Here is a 22,147-nt window from a genome sequence, read left to right on the forward strand (position 1 = left end):
ATTTCCAATGGGGCTGCCACCAACACCCTGACCCACAGGGTGTCAGGCTGGGCTCTGACTCTGGCAGTGTTGTTCTAGTGCACTGCATTGTTTATCCTTTTATTTTTTTCCTTCCCTATTAAAGAACTGTTATTTCCTGCTCCCATATTTTTGTCTGAGAGCCCCCTTAATTTAAAATTTACAGCAATTTGGAGGGGTGGGGAGGGTTTACATTTTCCATTTCAGAGGAGGCTCCTGCCTTCCTTAGCAGACTCCTGTCTTTCCAAACCAAGACAGGCAGTTTCCTATCATAACTGCCCCATGGATGCACTCTACAGCCCCAATCCAACAGGATGCTCCCATCCCTCTGCTCCTCCTCACACGTTTTCTCTTTGCTCCCCTCCTCCCCATCCCTCCCAATGGTCTCCTCAGCAGTCACTCCACAGGAAAACACACTCGGTGAGATGGGGCTTGTTATCCTGAGGTTTGCAGAGGAGATGAGCCACAGAGAAACCAGAGGGAAATTCCTGCTGGGGCAGCTGGGGAAACTCTGGGAACAAGGAAGACAGAGAGCAGGGCCGGATCTGGGGTGCTGTACCTCGTAGTGGACGAAGGCAGCAGAGTCGTGCAGCTGCATGCTCTCCCTGCGCACGGGCGAGTCCTGCGTGGCCAGGGCCAGGCAGCGCAGGGTGTCCATGCCCATGCCCCAGTCCCGGATCCTGCCCAGGATCTTGTCCCTCACCGGGGCCGTCAGCGGGACCTTGGCGGTGCCCACGCGCACGTGGGTGCAGCGCTCGATGACGCTCTCCGGGGCGCCCTGTGGGGAGAGCAGAGGAGGGCTCAGGGGATGGGTGAGGCTGGAGGGTCAAAGGAAGTGCCAGAGGGAGGGAAGGCACCACGTTTGGGTAAAAACAGAGGAATTCTCCCCCAAATTCCAGCGCACATCCCGGCCCTGTGGCTCAGGGCACTAGATGGCAGCCTCTGACCAAGCACACCCAGGTGACCAAGAGCAGGATCTGCTGCAGAGCCAGCTGGCTCCTGCAAAACCTGCATATCCTCCTGAAATACTCCCACCCCACCCCACAGACCCCTGATCCGACCTGCAGGGGATGAGGGCTGTAAATCTGTGAGGGAACAAATGTGGGATCCTCAGAGGATGCTTGTGATGCCTTTGCAATTCAGGAAAACATGTCCTTCAGCATCCCAGCCTCTCACCCCAGCCCTTCTGACCTTACAAAGGACCCTGACATTACTCTTTAATATAACACTTGCAATCCTTCCATTGCACCTCTTCAAAAGCTCTCCCAGGGCCACAGATCCAGAGGCTTTAGAGGGTCCCAGCCTGGCCTGGAGGGCAGAGTTCACCCACCCAGATAATTTCCCAGTGGGAACAACAATATCCAAATCTTCTCAGAGTCAGCGGGGAGAAATTCCACCACATCTCTTCCCTTGGGAAGAAAATTTCCTATGAAACACTATTTTATTTCTGGCTTCAGTGGAAAAATGGACATCATCCTTTGGGCATTACTGGCATCTGGAGGGTCCAAGCCTTTAATAAAGGCAAGTGCCCAAATTCTGCACGAGGGCAGCTCCCCCTTGCCCCAACACCAGCACACTCAGCACCTTTCCCTCCCTCTAAACCATCTCACCCCCTTTCTTCCCTAATCAATATGGCAAAGACTCACCTCCTCCCTGACCCCACCAGCCTACCTGCTGGATCCTGGCTCCCCAGGCAGCTCAGAGTTTTCTCCAGCACTGCAGGAAATGCTCCAGAGCTCCCCTCACCACATTTCCCCAGAGTGTGAGAGGAGCTGCAGAGCATCACCACTGCCCTGTGCAGCCAGGGCCAGATGCTGCTGGGTGTGTGAGGGGACCCTGCAGCCCTACCTTGACAAACAAACAGTGGCTCCAGCCCTACCTTGACAAACAAACAGTGGCTCCAGCCCTACCTTGACAAACATCTTGCTGCCAGCAGAGTTGTTGCCAGCCCCACTGGGAGTGCAGTACACGGACATGGACTTGCGGTCCCGGGAGAACTCCAGGGTGCACTCCTTCCTCATCAGCTGCTTGATCACCTGCAGGAACAGCACTGGCCTGAGCAGGACATGCCAGGGACACTGGTGCTCTCTGCCTTGGCTGGCAACCCTGCTGAGCCCCTGGGGTGGGAGGAGAAAGGCAGCCACAGGAGCCAGGATGGATGGGACAGGGCTAAAGCCACAAGCTTTCCTTATCAGAAAGGAGTCAGAATATTTGTTACAACCTGCACAGATCTATCCTAGGGAAAAATGCTGGAACAGAGAGCCCTTTGATCAAGGAAAGACATTGTAAGATCTAAAGCAGAGGAAATACAGACCCAAAATAAAGTGTGTTTTCACCCAGGAGGACAGGGAGACACTGGAGTAGGGGAAGAGCCAGCACAAGACATTTTCATGTCAAAAATAGATTTTTCCAAGGAGCAAATGTCACTGGGGCAGGCAAAGCTCTGGGGAATAGGGTTTGGTTCATGCTGGAGGGTGACTGCTCAGTGCAAACTGGGCACCCAAAGATAACTCCAAACTTCCTCATCTGCAGCCAGAGCTCAGGCTCTCATTTAGAGGGTCTCTCCTGCCTGAGCAGGGACTGGACTGAGTTGGAGCCTCAGGAATCACCTGCTCCAAAGCTCCATGTAGGCTGGTCTTCAAGGCCCTGGCATCAGCCCCCCAGGGCCACTGTTCCAAAAACAGCTCACTGTGAGAGCCCAGAAATCACATCCTTGTGCCAAATCAGTCCCTTAGATCATTGCAAGTGCTTATTTGCCCAAATATCAGCCACCCTCAATCCCTCCTCTCCCTGCCATCCCCCAGTGCTGATGGGGTTGCTCCCCACTCACTGAGTTGCAGGCGTTGGCTCTCTCCACCTTGGACAGTTTGCTGAGGTCTGTGTTGAAGACGTTCATCTTCTCCACCAGGCACGTCAGGGCTGTTTCAGTGGCTTCCCCCACCTTCTCATAGACTCTTTTGGACTAGAGGGTAGAAAAAAAGAGCTGAATCTTTAGAGCACATCCTCTACACGTTGCTGCTGCCCCCGAGGATGCTGCCACCCCCCACAGCAGAGCATCCCCTGGGGATGAGCCGAAGCCAGGGAAGGGGATCCCAAGGGACAAACTCTCCTGGCTTTGCTCTGAAGCACAGCAAGAGCATCCCCCCAACGCCACCCTGGCCCTGGTGCCCCCACACCTCATTGTAGTCCAGCGAGGAGTCATTGCAGAGGGCACAGATGGTGGCCAGCTCCACCAGCCCGTCGTACTGCCCGCACTGCACCGGCTGCTCGTCCTTCAGGCTGAGGGCAGAGAACAACCATGGGCAAACCCAGGGCACTGGGAATGTTTCCCTGTCTGCTCTGGGGTGCCCTGAGCCCCAGGGCAGCACTGACTTTGACCCTCATTCATGGAGAAAGTTTCCTAAATTTCAAGATAAACTAGAATCTACAAAAGTGTGAAATAGATTATAGAGAGTAGTGTAGGTGTATCACTTAGGTGAGAAATTTAGGTTTGGGGATTTTTAGTATGTTGTGGATGGAAGCAAGATGGAGGGCACAGGGTGTCATCCTGGGCTTCTTCTTCATGCTTCTTCTTCCTCCTTCTCCATGGGTTTGGGTGGCATTTTGTAATTGGGCAGAAAAGTCTGCATTGCAGCTCTTTGGGATCAGTTATTGGGTTAAAAGGGAAAATAATCCAGGTGTCAGCTCTTAATTGGAGAGTTTAGTCTTAAAAGACCTTGTACCAAGAGATAGTGAGCCATTTTGTGCCTTCTAATGAAAAGCTGTCAAACTCACATTAGTGAGACTGTTTTACTGATAAGAAATAATAAACACCTGAGTCTGAACATGAATTACTGTCTCAAGTGCCTTCAATCCAGACCCAGAGAAACCCACAACTGGAACCACCACACAACCCCAACAGCCTCACACCAGCTCACACCTTCAATACTGTTAGCTCACCCTAAACATCCCTCCTAGGGGGATATACAGCCTACACATCACTCCTGTAAAAGTGGAAGCAAATGCCCAGTTAAAGCATCAGTGCTGGCAATAAGTCCTTGGGTTCACATTTTGTACTTTATTAAATGGGGCAGCACTAAATTGCAAATAAAATATGACAGGAGGCAAATAAATTCTGGAAGTGGCCCAGAACAAAGGGGGCTGCAGAGGAGTTCAAAGGAGCAATCAGGGGCTGCTCCCTCCCAGGCTGATGATGAAGGTGATGGACCAGAAAAGGGGCAAAGAAATTCATGTTAATATCTAGCCCCTCAGGGGTTTCCACTTGCTTTGAATCCACAGGAGCTGTGGAACCAACAGCAAGTCCCTTCCCCTCCCTGTGATGCTGATTCACACTCCAGAGGGAACCCAGGGGAGCATTTAGGAGCAGCAGAGAGCTTGAACAGCTGCACTGCTGTGCCTGCTTCCAAGCAAGTGCTGGACTGTGATCTTTGCTTCCTCAATAGCAGCTCTTTGCTACGGAAAGGAGCAGCCCTGAACACTCCAGGCAAGCCAGCTGCTCCTCCTCTCCTGGTGCAGTGGAATGGTAGCAGTGGTTTTGAAGGAAATCAAAAATTCCCCTGGTTCCAGCAGAGGTAACTGCAGGTTAGAGCTGTGTAAACCCAGCCGGTCATCTGCTGGCTGGAAAAATAATTTGTCAGGCATTTACTAGGATCAGCTTATTCCACTGTTGGTTCCCAATGGAAAGAACATTTTGGAGCCCTTGTTACAGCTCGGGAGCGGAAAACACGGAGCAGCCAAGAAAATCTGAAAAATCTGTTTGCTGAGGGAGACAAAGCCACACTGGGCTGTGAGTGGGAAGGGAGAGCCACTGCTCCTGCCCAGAGAGGCTGCCCTGCCCTGGGCTCACAGGGAGGGACAGCAGACACAGCAAGCATGGCTTGTGCAGCATGGGATCCCCTGGATATTGTGGGAAGGGATGGGAGTCACAGCCCCATGGTCAGCAGCCCCTGCATGGTCAGACCCATGTGCTGGGAAAAAAAAGGGGCTGCTGGCTGGGTGCTGTGTGAGCAAAGCCAGGGTCCTGCATGAAATACCCCCCTGCCAAGGCCAGGTCAAAGCAAACAAGCCTTTCAGTGCCACCAGCCCTGGGGAAAGGGGGTTCTCTCCTCAGCAAGCCCACACATCCCTCTCCATACACAACACAGGCACAGGGCTAAAGCAAAACTCAGGAGCAACAAAAAATGTTGCAGACCAACAGAGTGGCCCTGAATGCAGCCCCCAGAGGCCAGGGGACACTGAGCTTCAGAGGTTGGCAGGCACAAGTTCAGCCCCTGGGTCCTCCTCAATTTAAATTGAAATGCACTGATTGACACCAGCTCATGACTTGGCTCAGTTTTTAATGGAGATTCCTAGCCAAGGATCAAATTGGCTCTATAAATATTCATGAAATTAAGTCTGTGGCTGAGATGAATTACAGCTGCTCCAGGGATGAGCAGAAGGGACCATGCTGACAAATGTGTCTGGGATCACTGAGCAAAGCAAAGGGGAGCAGAGAGTGCTCCCACCACCAGCTGAGCTTCTCATCTGCCTTCTTGCTACACTGGGGGCCACCACCTCCTTCCAAAGGAACAGGAATAAACAAATACAACAGCAGAGAACCCCATGTGTGTGATAACACTTGAGAGAAAAGCCCCCAGCTTGCACTCCCTGCCCATGCCTGCCCTGAGACACACCCTGCCAGCAGCAGGATCGTGCCCTGGGCACACCAGCCACCCCTGCTGTGGGCACAGGGCTCAGGGAGCACTGTCCTTGTGGGGTTTGAGCCATTTGCCAGTCCCCTTGAGCACTGCTGGTGGCTTCCAGACAAGCTGCCCACCCTGCATCCTGCTCAGGACAGGGGCAACAGCCATCAGTCAATACCCAAACTGTGCAGGCTCCAGAAACATGGAGAGTTACCTTCTGCTGCAAAGTGAAATAGATTACAGAGAGCAGTGCAGGTGTATCATGTATCACTCGGTGAGAAATTTAGGGAAAATTTCTATGTGATGAAATTTCTATGCTCACCCCCATTCCCACATCTGTCATCTTCTCTGGTTCACAGGTGGCCTTGTTTTACTGGGATTGCTCACCAAGGGAGAGCCAAGGGTGTGGAACCCTCTGCTGAGCAGTGGGAAGGCAGAGCCAGGGTGAGCAGCACCCAAACCGAGTGAGGGACAGGGAAACACTGCCCTGGTGCCCATGGACAGCAGAGCTCAGCCCACCACCCAACACCTGCAAGCCCACTGGGAATCCCCATGGACAGGCCTGCAAACCACCATGGAAACCCCTCCTTTCCCCCCAGCCATGGCCATGAACCCCAGCCTCCCCCCTTCCCCAGCTCTGCCGCCAGCCCAGGGCCCCCCTGTGTCCCTGGGGAGGGGACCCTCACTCACATCTGTCCCTCGGGGGCGTAGGTGGAGCCGGTGATGCTGAACTCGTGCAGGCTGCACTGGCTGCCCTCCACCTTCTCCATGATGAACATCTGCCAGGGGGAGAGGTGCAAACACAGCATCAGGCAGCACATTCTGGGTACAGCCCTCGTGCCCAGCCTGGAAAGCCACCAGCTGGTGCTGGCCCAGTTATTGTAGCCCTGCTGGCACCAGGCTCAGGTGTCACAGACATCTTTTATGAAACATCCTTTCCTTGGGATCTTTTCTCCTGAGAAGCTGAGAATCCTCAGGAACAACATGTAACCAATGGTTATCTGCTGCTGTGGAATGCAACAGGTGCATCTGGGATTGGTCTCCTGTGGTTGTTTCTAATTAATGGCCAATCACAGCCCAGCTGGCTTGGACTGTCTCGGTCAGAGCCACAAACCCTTGTTATCATTCCTTCTTTTTCTATTCTTAGCCAGCCTTCTGATGAAATCCTTTCTTCTATTCTTTTAGTATAGTTTTAATATAATATATATCATAAAATAATAAATCAGCCTTCTGAAACATGGAGCCAACATTCTCATCTCTTCCCTCATCTTGGGACCCCTGTGAACACCAACACACTCAGGCCCATCCCTGGTCAGCCACTATTCCTTGGCTGTCCCCAGATCCTTCCAGCTCTCATCTGCCTTTGTCATGTTCCTCCAGCTCTTTCTGTCCCTAGGAGATGAGAGGTGCTGAGCCTGTTCCTAAGAAGGTTCCTGTGTTTTTCTTGGAGCACAGAAGGGTCAAGGTTTCCACTCCTGCCCTGGAAAGCCTCTGCAGGGCAGGATCCAAGCAGGGGTGGCTGCCCCTGTCACCCTTCCCAGCCAGCTCTCAGCCACCAGCCTCGTGCCTTGCTGGGATCACAGCTCAGCTCATTAATAAAACCCCAGAGAGCCATAAAAGTCCCCCACACTCTATTTATAGTGATTTTTGCCTTTCAAAATCCTTCCAGTTTTTCTTTTGCTGCTATAATGAGACAAATCCCTCAAACTCTGAAACAAAATGAAAATTCCCCTCTCCCCAAGCTCTCCCAGTCCCCCTTGTCCCTCCCAGCACAGCCCACCTTTGAGGGCAGCATCCCTGGGAACAAGAGCAGAGAGTTCAGAGATGCTCATTTCTGCTGCTTGTTATTTATGACCCACACTGAAGCCAAAAAGCAACATAATAAATAAGTAAATAAAGAAATAAATAAATAAAACTGGTTTGGCAAATGCATTTCCCTGGCTGCAGGGAGAAGCCAGGATTTAATCTGGATGCAGAGAAGTGCTGCTCTCCTCAGCTCCACAAACTTGCTGAGTGCCTCCAGAAAGCAGGTGCAGGGAAAACTGTTCCACTCCAACCTGTCTCAAAATAATTGTTTTTTACTCTATTTATTTTCCTCTGCTTATTTGTGTTGCTCCCCAGGAGAGGGAGGCAACAGATGCTGGAGAAATCAGCAGGCATCACTCAGCAGCAGAGATGCAACAGCTCCAGTTACCACCCACTTCTCTGCCTTCCTCTGGCAACAGACAGAGGTTCACCTGCTATTATTATTATTAATTATTGTTAATTAATTATTGTTAATACAAGGAAATTATTGTTACTGCAAGGACACCTCATCAGTGCAGCCAGGCTGGCAGGTGTGAGCCTTCCCCACACAGGAGGGGTCCCAGGCATGAGCTTGGGGACAGGCCAAGCCACAGGGGCAGGTTCAGGGGAGCACCTTCCCAGCATGTTCAGCACCAGGACACCCCAGGGGCTTTTCCCACCTCCCTGTTTTACAGGTTTAGGTAAATCAATGCCTACATCTCCTGTGTGAGTGATTCTGAGCCCAAAACAACCTCACCATGGCTTCCCAGCTACTTGCAGGTATCCTTTAGCCCTATCCTGGACTAGTGCTGATGCCTCAGGTTTTGGCTTTTATATTTTTCAGATTCTGTGCTGCTTTAGTGTGTGGGTCTGGGCTTCATATGAGGGGATGGTGAGCTCTGTGCACAGAGCAGGGAGACAAAACAATTCCTGCTCCAGCTGGGGACCAAGGACAAAGGATCCAAATCTCAGGCCCAAGAACATAAACAATAAGAACTAAAGAGAGAAAAACAAGCAGGGTGGGACTGCATGGGCTAAAGCTGGAATGGGACAATGAACTGCAAGATGCAAATGGAGCAGAACTGATCAAAGTGAGAGACACCGTGCCCGGTTGTGCATTTTGGGACCATTTTGGTTCATCCTGGGTGCATTTTGGGACCATTTTGGTTCATCTTGGGTGCATTTTGTGACCATTTTGGTTCATCCTGGGTGCAGCCCTGGCTGGGCTCTTGTGCTGCCCAAGGTGGATCCATTGAGGAGATCCTTTGAATGAATCCCTGCTTTACTCTTTAGCTCTGTCCAGTTCCTGTTCTAGGTCAGCCCTCACAAGGCACCAGTGCCCTCAGCTCCTTTCCCAGGGCCCCTCAGGGAGGCCCATCAGCATCCCTGAAAGGTTCTGAAGGAAATAATGAGCCCAAGTGCTGCAGAAGAGGTGTCCCAGGTCCCCTGGAGGCACTGGGCTCCTCTGGCAGTGGGTGTAAGCTCAATAAAGAGAGCAAATCCTATTCCTTTGCTAACAACCCCCCAAAGATGACAGACCCAGAACCTGAGCTAAGGCACTCAGTCTGAGACACCACCACAAGGAATCCTCCAAGGCTAAGCACTCATCACCTTTTTTTGAGACATCCAATACCATCAGCTTTTCAGAGAGCCAAAATCTCCTGGCCTCCTCAGAAAATGGACTCCTGAAACACCAACCAGACTCATTTATGAAAAAGCTGAAAGCACCCACCCCAGCCTGATGGGTTTGCCTGATATGAGCCTGTTTGTTTTCAAATGCCCATGGCTACAAAACAATTATTGCTTTCACAATAGTGTCTTTCTTATTAAAAAAAAGGGAAAAGGGAAATAAAAACCCCACAACATTCCAAGCTCTTTATTTTTCCATGCCTTAAAAAAAAAAAAAAAAAGGTGCTACATAACCCACAGCAAGCAGACAGAGGTTATATCAAATTTCCTGCTGCTCCCAGCTTGCGTGACTGGACCAAGCACGAGGGCAGCCAGGGCACTGCAGAGGTGTTTGCAGGGTTTTTGGTGTGATCAGAGGAGCACAGAATGATTTGGGGTGAAAGGGACATTCAAGCTCATCTCATCCCACCCCCTGCCATGGGCAGGGACAGCTTCCACTATCCCAGGTTGCTCAAACCTGGCCTTGGGCACCTCCAGGGATCCAGGGGCAGCCACAACCTGTGCCAGGGCTCCCCACCCTCACAGGAAACACTTCCAGCCTCAAATCTAATCCAAATCTCCTCTCCTTCAGCTTAAAGCCATTCCCCCATGTCCTGTCACTCCAGGCCCTTGTCCCAAGTCCCTCTCCAGCTCTCTTGGAGCCCCTTTAGGCACTGGACAGGGCTCGAGGGTCTCCCCTGAGCCTGCTCTTCTCCAGGCTGAGCAGCCCAGCTCTCTCAGCCTGTTGGTGTTTTGTCAGATTTCCAGGCTGAGAAGTGGGCAGGTTTGTGGGCAGTGGAAGCAGTCCAGAGGAAATAGCTGTGTCTTAGGCAGTTAAGAGCAGAACTGAAGTTTCCATCACAGAAATAATAGAAATAATATCAGGAGCAATAGGAGGAGGTGGGAAAGCTGCAGCTCAGCTGGGGGCTGCTGACAAGCCAGGCTCACAGAGGGGCTGCCCAGCCTCTGTAGAGCACAGTGAACAGCAGCTCCAGCCAGGGGAACACAGCCAGCAGCACACCTGGGCTTCCCCCTGCCCTGAACCTTTTAAAGCCACACCAGTGATTGGGGGTCTAATGCAGCAGAGAGGCTGGAAGGAAAATGTAACTACATGCTCACACTACAGAGAGTGCACCCTTCTCCCAAAGGGTCCAGCATCACTCCTCCTCTCCTGTCCCTGGATCCTGCCCAGCCTGGTGCTGCAGCACACAGCTGGATGCTGCTGCTGGGTATTTCTAGGAAGAAAAGGGCATTTGTGGCTGCAGCATCCCTAGAGCAGCTCATGGCAGAGCTGTGGGCCTGGGGGGCAGACAGGTGTGAAGGATTTATCTGCACTGAATTTTCTGCAGTGTCTTTAAAAGAACCACTCATGGAGAAAGGCAGGATTGCTGTCTGGAATTGTAAGAGCTGTAACCATCAGTCACTATTCCATCAACCAACCCATGGATCAGCATCATTTTCCTCCTGCACTGGAAGCAGCCCCAGCCAACCCACAGCCCCTGGGGAGCCCCAGGCAGGTCCCCAGTAATTAGTGACAGGTTTGGACAGACCACAGTGCTGAGCCAAGGCACAGTGCCCTGGGGACTGCACCAGGGATGGCAGGGATTGCACATCCAGGCTCTGCTACAACCTTTGTGCAAAATAAACCCCTTTCTGCTCCTGCTCCCCAAAAACACCAGCAGCCATCTCAGACAGCCAAATATCACTAACCACCCCAAATGTCACTAACCACCCCAAATGTCACTAATCACCTCCTCCCAGACATGGGGTGCCAGCAGCATTCCCCCCACCGCCAAGCCCACATCTCTTTGAGTCCTGATTTTCAAATGCCACCTTCCTGGAAAATTAAGGTAGGCTGCATAAAAGGCTGCTGCAAGTTTTAGGAGAGTGATTTAAACCTGTGAGAGCAGAGAGAGCTGTGATGCTTCTGTGTCCCTTCTCCTCCTGCCAGACTCCCACTGCTCCCAGCTCCATGGTTATTTACAGGTTGGGGGGAAGCTGCTCCTGGTTCCTCCCTACCCTGGGCTGGGGGATGTGGTGATCTCAGAGACCCCCAGGGACACAAACCACAGGTTTACTCTGCTTTACTAAGCGGGTTTGTGGCTTTGTCAGTGTAACCTTGGGTGGACTTGAGGTCAGAGCAAAATCTTGGCCATCCTGGGTGGACAGGATCACAAAGTCCCCAGCACAAAGCCCCTCATTTTGGGTGGCTTTGGGGGACACAGATTGACCCCTGCTGAGCCCTGGGTGTGTCCTGGCTCAGACAGCACCATGGCCATGAGACCCCAGCACTGGGAGGGACCCAGAGATGTGGCACAGCTCCTGAAACCAGACCTGAGGCCTTTCCAGAGTCCCTTCAGAGCTCCCAGAGCTGATGCCAGCAGTGAGACAGTGAGCAGGCCCTGCTCAGCAGCTGTGCTCACCCTGTTAATGGGCAACTTAATGAAATCACACTCAATTAATACATTTCCCCAGGTTATTGATAGGGTTTTCTGGCTGTTCAGCCCATGGCTGGGCTGGCTGTTTGGCACAGGAGCGTGTCCTGGGCACATCAAGGGCTGCCCAGCACAAATATTTAATATTTACCCAGCTGCCACTCACAGGGCCCAGCAGGCAGCCCTGTCCTGCCCACGTCAGCATGGGAATCCCTGTTAATTAAACATTAACAGCCCTGGCTCTGTCCTGGGGCCAGCCCTTCTCCCAGTGCTGTGCCCTGGGAGCCAGGATCCAGCCAAGGGAATAAACAGATATTGGTACAGGATTAAGGGGAGATGGGCTGGAGGATACTTTGACTTTTTAATTGCTCTTTTTTTTTTTGTTAGTTTTTTAAAGTTGCTGAGTTCATTCTGCAGATGCCAAAACCCTTGTGTGCCACTGCCCCACTCCATCCCTCTCCTGACTGTGCCACACTGCAGGGATGGGGGCACTTCTTCCCAAGTTCACAGAGCAGACCCTCTGCTGGGAAGTGGTTTGGGTCACTCCTCCTCCTCCTCCTCCTGCAGTGGGCAGAGCTCAGGAGCACTGAGCTGTGGGGTCTGGACCCCCTCAGCACTGGGGTCACCCTGCCCTTGCTTTGCTGCATCACTGGCTCTGAAAATGGGGCTGGAGGGAAGCCCCTCCTCGTGTGAGACATGGGCAGTTTGGTTCCCTCCTTTGTTCCAGCCCTGTCTTGTTCTACACCATTCACAGGGCAGGAATACCAGACATTTCCATCCATCTGCAGTTTGTGCTGAGCTGACCAGTGGCCAGAGCCTGTGCCTGGTCTGCAGCACTGTCACAGCTTCCCACCACACTATCTGCGTGCTCCAGAGGAGGGATGTTGGCCAGCTCCTTTTATTTTTCCCCACAGCAACACATTTTCCAAGGTTCTCCTATAAAAACAACACGCCAAAGGCATGTAAAAGGCTTTCCTGACACTCATGGATTAATGGGAGAACTGAGAAGTGCTCAGATGGTCCAGGCTTTCCTACCAAGTCACCTCTCCACAGGGCCAGCCATGTGGGAGCAAAACTCTCTGGTAGGTGAGGAGCCTTCAAACCCTTCCCCAAACCAGCCCAGGGCTCCCTGCACCAGGAATGCCTTTCATGGGTCCAGGCTTTGTAACTTTGCATGGTGCAGGATTTCTCACTGGTTGGGTTAAAAACAGGGGGAAAAGAGCAAGAGAGCAGAGGAGGCTGATTGCCATCAGCCTGTCTCAGTGTCACATCCCAACAGGAAGAAACATTCCCTGGAAAGGGGCTCCTGAAATATATTGTAATTAGGAAATAGTTGGCTTCTGATTGTGATGGCGTGAATTATAAAATCTCTATTGTCTCACCCTTCACATGAGACTGAAAATAGAATAAAAGTTTTTAAAACACCTCTCTGTCACAGACATATTTTATGAAAAATACTTTCCTTAGGATTTTTTCTCCTGAGAAGCTGAGAGGCCTCAGAAACAAAATGTAACCAATGGTTATCTGCTGCTGTGGAATGCAACAGGTGCATCTGGGATTGGGCTCATGTGGTTGTTTCTAATTAATGGCCAATCACAGTCAGCTGGCTCGGATTCTCTGGTCAGTCACAAGATTCTATTATCATTCCATTCCTTTCTATTCTTTGCTAGCGTTCTGATGAAATCCTTTTTTCTATTCTTTAGTATAGTTCTAATATATAATTTTCTTTTAATATAATAATATGTTAATTTATATAAATTATATATAAATCATATATTATTTTATAGATCATAAAATAATAAATCAGCCTTCTGAAACATGGAGTCAAGATTCTCATCACTTCCCATGTCAGGGTTGTCTGCAACTTTAGTATAGTTTTAATATATCACTTTCTTTTAATATAATAATATATTTAATATATATGAATATTATATGCTTATATTTAATATAAGCATATATTAATTTATTAAAATTATATAAAAATCATAAATTATATATAAATCATATAAATCATCATACATATTATTTTTATACAATTTATACAAATTAATATATCGTTATGATATATTATTATATAAATTCATAAATAATTATAAATTATATATCATTATGATATAAAATTCATATATCATTATGATACAAATTCATATATCATTATTATATTTTATCATTATATCATTATATTTTATATATCATAAAATAATAAATCAGCCTACTGAAACATGGAGTCAAGATTCTCATCTCTTCCCATGTCTGTGACAGAGAGGTGTTTTAAAAACTTTTATTCTATTTTCAGTCTCATGTGAAGGGTGGGACAATAGAGATTTTATAATTCATGCCATCACAATCAGAAGCCAACTATTTCCTAATTACAATATATTATAAGTGTTTCTTGGCCACACCATGCTGTAATGCCTTAAAGCCAATCATCTAAAACAACCCCTCATGGGTGCTACCACAATGCCCCTTTCATAGTTCTATTTCTCCAAAGTATCCAGTCTTATTTGCAAGACCATCCTTTGAAACTTCTTTCTTCCTCCATTTCTCTCCCAGCAACATCTGTCCTATTCCATGGCATTTCTAAGTCAGCATTTCTTATCTCAAGGTTTGCACACAGATGCACACTGTGTGGGACTTCTGTCAGGCCCTGAAAACTCTCTACAAATCCATTTCCCACCCTTAAGAGCACCCCCTCCTGTGCTGATGGGCTCTGTGTCCTCACCAGAGCTGTGTGGTGGTAGCAGTGTGGGGGTGAGCAGGGAGGAGGGTCTATAGGAAGCCCTGAGGGTCTATAGGAAGCCCTGAGGGTTTATAGGAAGCCCTGAGGGTCTCCAGGGGTCAGAAGGGATCAGGGCTTCTCTTGGCTTGGGTGTAATTAGGAAACTCACTTTTAGCAGCACACAAGATTCTCATCTCTCCCCACGTTGAATTTGTCTGCAAATTCAACCCCTCTCAGTTTCCTCATCTCTGATCCAGAAAATGGCTTCACCCCACACTCCAGCCTCTCCCCTGCCCCTCCTGCCCCAAGCCTGACTCTCACCTGGCACACAGACATCTGGGTGGTGGTGAGGGTGCTGGTCAACACCTCTCAGTTTCCCCATCTCTGATCCAGAAAAGGGTTTAACCCCACACTCCAGCCTCTCCCCTGCCCCTCCTGCCCTGGGCTCTCACCCTGCACACGGACATTTGGCTGGTGCTGAGGGTGCCAGTCAACACCTCTCAGTTATCCCATCTCCAGGCTAGAAAAGAGTCAAAGCCCCCACTCCAGGCTCTCCCCTGCCCTGGGCTCTCACCCTGCACACGGACATCTGGTTGGTGCTGAGGATGCCGGTCACCACCTCTCAGTTTCCCCATCTCTGATCCAGAAAAGGGTTTAACCCCACACTCCAGCCTCTCCCCTGCCCCTCCTCGGGCCCAGCTCTCACCCTGCACACGGACATCTGGTTTGTGCTGAGGGTGCCAGTCAACACCTCTCAGTTATCCCATCTCCAGGCTAGAAAAGAGTCAAAGCCCCCACTCCAGGCTCTCCCCTGCCCTGGGCTCTCACCCTGCACACAGACATCTGGTTGGTGGTCAGCGTGCCCGTCTTGTCGGAGCAGATGACCGAGGTGCAGCCCAGGGTCTCCACGGAGGGCAGGCTCCTGACGATGGCGTTCTTCCTGGCCATCCTGCGCGTCCCCAGCGCCAGGCAGGTGGTGATGACGGCAGGGAGGCCCTCGGGGATGGCGGCCACCGCCAGCGCCACCGAAATCTTGAAGTAGTAGATGGCGCCGCGGAACCAGGAGCCGCCGTGCACGGGGTCGCTGAAGTGGCTGATGTTGATGACCCACACGGCGATGCACACCAGGAAAATCACTTTGGAGAGCTGCTGGCTGAACTCATCCAGCTTCTGCTGCAAGGGCGTCTTCTCCGGCTCGGTCTCCACCATCTGGTTTCGGATCTTCCCGATCTCGGTGTACACCCCCGTGGCGATGACGATCCCTACGGCCTTCCCAGCTGCAATGTTGGTGCCCTGGAGGGCAAGAAGAGAGCAGAGTGGATATGTGGGCATGAAAACTCTTGGTTTGAGGAGGGAAATGGGTTGGTCTTTGTGAAAGGAAAATGGGTTGCTCATTGTGAAAGGGAAATGGGTTGCTCTTTTTCCCCGTTTGGTTAAGGGGAAAATGGGACACCTTGGGGTTTTTATATAAACCCACCCCTAAGGAGCAGGAGAGCCCTTCCTGAGAGCTGTAACCCCTCAAGGACTTGGCTTCTGCCTGAGAAGAACATGAGAAGGGAGGAAACCCAAATTTGCAATAGCTCCAGGCTCACCACAGACCTCTTCCCCATCCATAATGCATCCTGCTTGATGGAAAAAGTGCTCTGAGATTGCCCAAGGTATTTAAAGGCCTCATGTGCCACAGCCCAGATGGAATCCAAATGAAGCAGGTTCTTATTTTTATGGATTTGGGGCTCTTTTTATGGATTCAGGTCTTATGCATGCACTCCCTTTCTCTGCTCAGAGATCTCCCACACCCACCAGCCTCTGCACTTTGGAAAACCACAGGAGAGGTGGGGTCAGGTGTAAGGGACTTACAGAGAACAGCATGTTCTTCTTGTCCTGGTTGACAGCCCGGGGATCAGGGATGGGGTCAGCATGTTTGATCACCGACACCGACTCCCCTGCCAAGACAAGAGGGGACAGATGGACCACCCATGCTCCCTCTCCAGCCTCAGCTCATCCCTGTTCCAAGCCTGCATCACACAGTGCTCTAGAGCAGCACTTCACCACCAAACCATCCAAACATCCACCATGGGGATGTCCAACCCCACAAGTCACACAGGAAAGCCCCAGGCTTTGTGCTCTGCAGGAAGCCAAGCACCAGACACATCTCACCTGTGCTGTGGCTTTGAAGACCTGGGAGGGTCCAAGCATCATCTAGATCTTGCTCTGCCACCCCAGCAAAGCACTTATCCCAGCATGAGTTGCAAGGCTGGCCTCCAGAAGGCAGCAGGAGGAAGCTGTTGCTGCCCACAGGCCCACACTCACCTGTGAGGATGGACTGGTCGACCCGCAGGGTGGTGGAGCGGATCTCGATGATCCTGATGTCTGCTGGCACCTTGTCCCCAACTGCAAGGACAAGCACAGCAGCTTGTCAGGTGGCACTGGCAGCAGCCAGCACCCCGGGAATGGGGACAGCAAACCCCCAGCTGAGCCCAGCCATGGGCAAGTGCACAGCAGCACCCAGCCTGGAGCAATGAGGGGTGCAGCCCCTGGCCAAGGGTCCTGCGCTGGGACACCTCATTTCTGCATTTACAGCTTTGTTAAAAGTTTCATTTTGTCTGTCTGTAATTACAAGTCTGCCCCAGCCAAACCCTGGTGGTGGCCTGCCTGCTGTGCTGCATCCATTCCCCGCCGTGTCCCTGCCTCTCCTCTTCCCTGCAAACTCCCCCTGAACCCCCATTTGCCTCTTTCCTGCAAAAAAACCAGAATATCCCCACATTGAAGCAATCTGAGCTTCCTAATACCAGTCTAACCCTGCTTCAGGTTGCTGTGGGCTGACTGGAAGCTGTTAACAGTGGAAAATCTTCTGTGTCCAAGACAAACAACCATCCCTGGCTCTCCTGGCACGGCACAGTGGGCACAGGTGAAAGCTGCCCCATCCACTGCTACCCAACACCACCCTCCAAGGCACTAGTGCTTCCTTAAAAAAAACATTTTAAGCTGCTTTTCCTGCTGGGTTTCTTCTCCCTGGCTCTTCCTCCTGCTCCCTTATCGTCTGGACACAGCCACGCTCTGAGTTTTGGAAATACTGAGGGGAGCCCTGGCTCCCAGCCCCTCCCATCCCTTACACAACACTGCTGGCCTGGCTGCTAACGATGCTCTAAAATCCCAGACTTTAACCAGTGCTTCCTCCCGGGGCTCATAAACCCCCCCAGAGCAGCAGGAGGGGCTGGCACTGCTCCACCACCCAGCCAGTTATTCCAGCTGCAGATCCCAACGCTCCAGGATGCAGCAGCAGCATCTGCCAGACCCCCCCTGCTCCCTGTCACACCTGTCTGGGGGTGCCAGCACAGACCTCCCCAAAACATCATGCACAGACTCAGACTCTGCATCTGTCCAAGGGGGCTGGAGCATCCCAGAGGGAGCAAAGAGCTCCTCTCCCCCTGGGAAAGGCAGGAGGACTTGCAAACAGGAGCTAAACCTGCAGAGGAAAACTCCTGCAACATCTGGGGACAGAGAGAGCCCTGGTGGCTCTTGCTCCAGGGTGCACAGTGCCTTCTGTAGGGGACACAGTCTCAAGCTACCTCAGGGAAGGTACAGGTTGGATATTAGGAAAAGGTATAGGTTGGGTATTAGGAAGAAATTTTCCACCAGAAGAATAATAAAGTACTGGAATGCTCTTCCCAGGGAGGTGCTGGAATCACCATCTCTGGATGTGTTTAAAGAAAGCCTGGACATGGCACTGGGTGCTACAGTCTGGTTGAGGTGTTGGGGCATAGGTTGGACTCAATGATCTTAGAGGTCTCTTCCAACCCCATCATTCTGTGATTCTGTGATTCTGTGATTCTTATCCCACAGGACAGACCTGGCCTGGCCATTAGCCAGGTACTGACCATGTGCTGACCCCCCCAGCACCACAAATCTCCCCAGAGAAAGAGGGGAAAACAGGGGGACACTGCCTGGCTGTGGCCACTGGAACTGCCTGAGCACCACAGGGGTCACAGCAACCTCTGGTGCTCCCAAAGGGATGCTCTGCCTGCCCTTTTTGGGAAAGGCAAAAGCTGCCTGCACCAGGACTCACCTCCATGGCCTTGTCACAAAAGGGCAAAACTCAGCTGGGTTTGAGCAGCCTGCCAAGTTCCAGCCACCCCCTCCTTGTCTCAGCCTAACAGGTTTCCTGCTCCCTGCTGCCAAACTCATTGCATTTGCACATGCAAACAGCAGCCAGCCCCTCCTGCCTGTGCTGTCACACATCCAGGGCATCACCTGGATGTCCCTGGCAGGTTCAAAGCTTTTCCTCCTTGTGTGCTCTCCTATCAGGCACCTGACAGCACCCTCACCACTTTCCATAACCTCCTAAACCCACAATTTGCTAATAATTTGCAAAAGCCCTCCAGAGAGCACAGCTCTTTCCATTCCAGTTGTAATGCTGATTGTGCCATTAAAAAGTAATATTGGGCTGCTGATGGGCAGGCAGTATGCACTTGATTTGGGGAAAGATGGCAGAATTGTATTAATAATTCATTAATTTAATTAAAGGCCAGGTCAGCAGCTGGACTGCATTGTCAGAGCTGGTTTGGGAGTGCTGCCAGCTCACCCAGCTGAGGATCTGGCTTGCTTGATCCTCCCTCCACAATTTTTTTATTCATCTTCCAGCTGAAGCCCAACTTGAAGACATAAATAACAGCAAGCTGGCTGGGCAAGGAAGGGATTGCAGCATGTTTCCACCAGCAGGGCCACGAGGAGGAAAGGAGAGGATTAGTTTTGTGGCTCTGGGGGTTTATGGCATCATTTTAGGAACAAACAAAACAGAATAATTGGAATGAATCCTCCTCAGCTCTGCTGGGGCAGGCAGCAGACCCCCAGGCAAGCTCTGCTGAATGCACAGCTCCAACAGAAGGGCTGGGGGGTACAACCCACCCAGAGGCAAAATCACCCTGCAGCTCATCCCTTCTGCCTGTCTGGATGAGCAGCCCCAGCTCCCAAGGAGGCCTCCCCACACAGGGGCCTGCAGCAGCACCCATGCCCTATCCAGGGTTGTGTGTGGGAGAGCAGCTTCCAGAAACAGGGAATCTCAGTGGAAAATTAAAAGTTCTCCTTGTTCTTCCAGAAAAAAAGAGAAACCCTCCCGAGTCCCAAAACCCACGTCAGAAATGGACATTTTTTTCTCTTCTCTGCTGTTCTCTGCTGCCTGATGCTCAGGCAAAGCCTTGGTGGGCTGAAGAGCCTCAGCTTTGGGGATCCCCAGGCCAGTCCCACCTCCCCATCCAGCCGCAGCCCTGGGGTGGTGGCACCCACCTGCCACCTCCACGATGTCGCCGGGGACGATGTCGCGGGCGCGGATGCGCTGCACGCCGCTGCGGTCGGCGCGGATCACCTTCCCCATCTCGGGCTCGTACTCCTTCAGCGCCTCGATGGCACTCTCAGCATTTCTCTCCTGCAAGCAGAGAGGAGCAGAGCTGATGGTGCCAGCAGGCTCCTTCCCCACCCACTGCAAAGGCAGGAAAACCCAGCCCCAGCCCTGGCTTTGGAATCCATTCACACCACGCATGGGACAAGCACCTTCAGCCTCTGCAAAATGATTCCTGCTGGTTTAAACCACCCCAGGTCCTGGACATTGCTTGGACCTTTGGGGTTGATCGTCTCATTCTTGGTTTGAGAAGCAGTGTGTCCCAACCAAATGCATTTTTCCCCATCCAACAACCTCACCTCAGATCAAGCTGCAGATAAATAAATGGCCTTATAACGAATAGGCAGAAAAGAGGAGCATCACTGGCTGAAACCATCACTGGCTGAGGGACACAGTGAGGTGAGGGGCAGCAGCCACTGTGGCTTTCTGGTGGACAGAGCAAAGACCTTCCCTTGGAAAATGCATTTGGCCCTGGCCAGGAGACAAGCAGTTTTTGCCTGGATAAGTGCAAGATAAGCTCCAACCTGCACGAATTGCCAAAGAAAGACTGAAAGAACGAGTCAAGAGGCAGCCATATGTGCAGGGCATGGGGAAGCATGGCCAACATGAAAATTGAACGTTTGGAAAATGAATTTCCAGGGGCATGAAGCAACCAGACCTTTAGATGAAGGCCCTGAGCCTCATGGAGCAGACCTGGAGGGCAGCTGTGCCTTACCTGCCACACCCCCACCACAGCGTTGGCAATCAGGATCATGATGATGACAATGGGCTCCACAAACGCCGTCGTGGTCTCCTCCCCTTCTTCAAACCAGGCCAGGATCTGGTGGCAAGAGAAAAAAAGGAGCACAATGTGGTTCAAACCAGAGCAGCAACATCTTAAGACGGATGATGGAAAAAGAGCCAAACCACAGGTGGTTATTTGCTGGAGAGGGAACAGCCTGGAGATGGCCAGACCCACATGGTTTGGTCACAGAGTGGAATTGCCAGGTCCCACTGCTGGAGCCTCCAGTGCTCTGCTGGGATAAGGTGAAGCACTGAACAAGTGGGGCTGGAGCAAACAGCCATGCAGTGCCTGAATGAGTGTCTGCAGCAGGACAGCCTCTCCCTCTGTGTTCAGTGCTCCTGTGGGGACACCATGGCCATGAGCTGATGAATGGAGAGACCAGGCAGCATTGCAGCCCCTCCTGGGCAGGAGGTCAGTGAAGCAATCTGAATAATCAGTGCAGTAAGAGCAGCCCTGAGAGCAGGGACTGACCCTGTGGCTGCCACCACCCTGAGCCCCCTCTCCACCCCAAAAGGCCTCATACCATTGTACAGATGAAGCACACACACAAATGTTTCCACTCCATTTAACTGCTCATGGACCTGCACTGTGTCAACACAGCAGCACCTCTCTGCTCTGTCACAGAGGCACTGGCACAAGGACCTGACCTCTGGCACAGGCTTTACACCTGCTTTACCTGCATTCACTTCATTGCATGTTGTTTTGGGAATGTATTAAACCCCCCAAGGGACCAGCCTTCCCCCTTATCTACCCATGGGTCACATCCTAAAGGAAGAGACAGGAGTCTCAGCTTTGCCATCCTGCTGCCAAACACACTGACCTACACTCAAAAAAAACCCCAGCTGTTCTCAAGCACCTTGGTGGGAAACATCTCCTCATGCAGAGATGCTCCCAAGGTAGATTGTGGGCAAAACTGCACTGACAGTTCAGTCCTGGGGCACAGCAAACCAGGCTGAAATCATCAGCCTGGAACAGCCCCCTGTAAACAGAAGGCAGCCCAGGGAGCTCTTTGATATCACTCTTGGTGCTTCTTGATCAGCATCACTGAAAAATCCTCCAGTCCCATCTTTAGGCAATGCAGTGATGTTGCCACCATGCCCTACAAACCATGGCTCTGCTGCTGCATCTCCTTCATCCCACAGGCACCTGCCCTCCTCTCCTCTTTGCATGGCACCTGAGGCTCTGTGTAGCCCAGAAGGTGCCACCCCAAGCTCTGGGTACTCACAAAGGACAGAAAAGCTGCCATCAAAAGGATGCGGACGAGAAGGTCTTCAAACTGCTCCAGTACCAGCTCCCAGAGGGACTTTCCTGGTGGGGAAACATGAAGCCAAGCACAATCAGTGCTAAAAAAAAATCCCCAGAAGACAGGTAAACCACTGAGGCCCTAAGACCCACAGAACCACATCCCTGCTTGCTTCAGAGCTGCTCTGGTGCCCCTTGGCCAGGGGCATTGGTGAGGACATGCAGCACTGTGGGGGCTTCTCTCTAAAATGAAATGCTTCCATTTCTGGCACTGCCCTGCTTTTACTGGGTCTGGTTTTAAAAATTCTCTGTTTCTATTCACAGAAGTAGCCTCACCACCACAGGAAGCTCTACTGTCAGCCCAGCTTTCTCTGGGCTCAGATTAAAAGACCAAGATTAAAACCAAGATTAAAAGACCCC

At 51.5% G+C, this 22,147-nt stretch overlaps 1 protein-coding gene across 3 annotated transcripts in view; it reads right to left on the bottom strand.

Annotated features, from left to right (window-relative positions):
* Positions 1 to 22,147, bottom strand: part of ATP2A3 (ATPase sarcoplasmic/endoplasmic reticulum Ca2+ transporting 3) — a 60,848-nt gene that overhangs the window by 17,331 nt on the left and 21,370 nt on the right. For all 3 annotated transcript variants that reach the window (XM_054646733.2, XM_054646731.2, XM_077188807.1), the window contains exons 3-13: positions 21,711 to 21,793; positions 20,417 to 20,521; positions 19,590 to 19,728; positions 16,617 to 16,697; positions 16,164 to 16,249; positions 15,135 to 15,599; positions 6,390 to 6,478; positions 3,195 to 3,297; positions 2,849 to 2,980; positions 1,929 to 2,054; positions 578 to 796 (exon numbers count right to left, since the gene is read on the bottom strand). In XM_054646733.2, the coding sequence (XP_054502708.1) occupies positions 578 to 796; positions 1,929 to 2,054; positions 2,849 to 2,980; positions 3,195 to 3,297; positions 6,390 to 6,478; positions 15,135 to 15,599; positions 16,164 to 16,249; positions 16,617 to 16,697; positions 19,590 to 19,728; positions 20,417 to 20,521; positions 21,711 to 21,793 (1,628 nt within the window). The remainder of the gene's footprint in view (positions 1 to 577; positions 797 to 1,928; positions 2,055 to 2,848; positions 2,981 to 3,194; positions 3,298 to 6,389; positions 6,479 to 15,134; positions 15,600 to 16,163; positions 16,250 to 16,616; positions 16,698 to 19,589; positions 19,729 to 20,416; positions 20,522 to 21,710; positions 21,794 to 22,147) is intronic.

This window comes from Agelaius phoeniceus, chromosome 20 (genome assembly GCF_051311805.1).
Source record: "Agelaius phoeniceus isolate bAgePho1 chromosome 20, bAgePho1.hap1, whole genome shotgun sequence".
Taxonomy (NCBI): Eukaryota; Metazoa; Chordata; class Aves; order Passeriformes; family Icteridae; genus Agelaius; species Agelaius phoeniceus.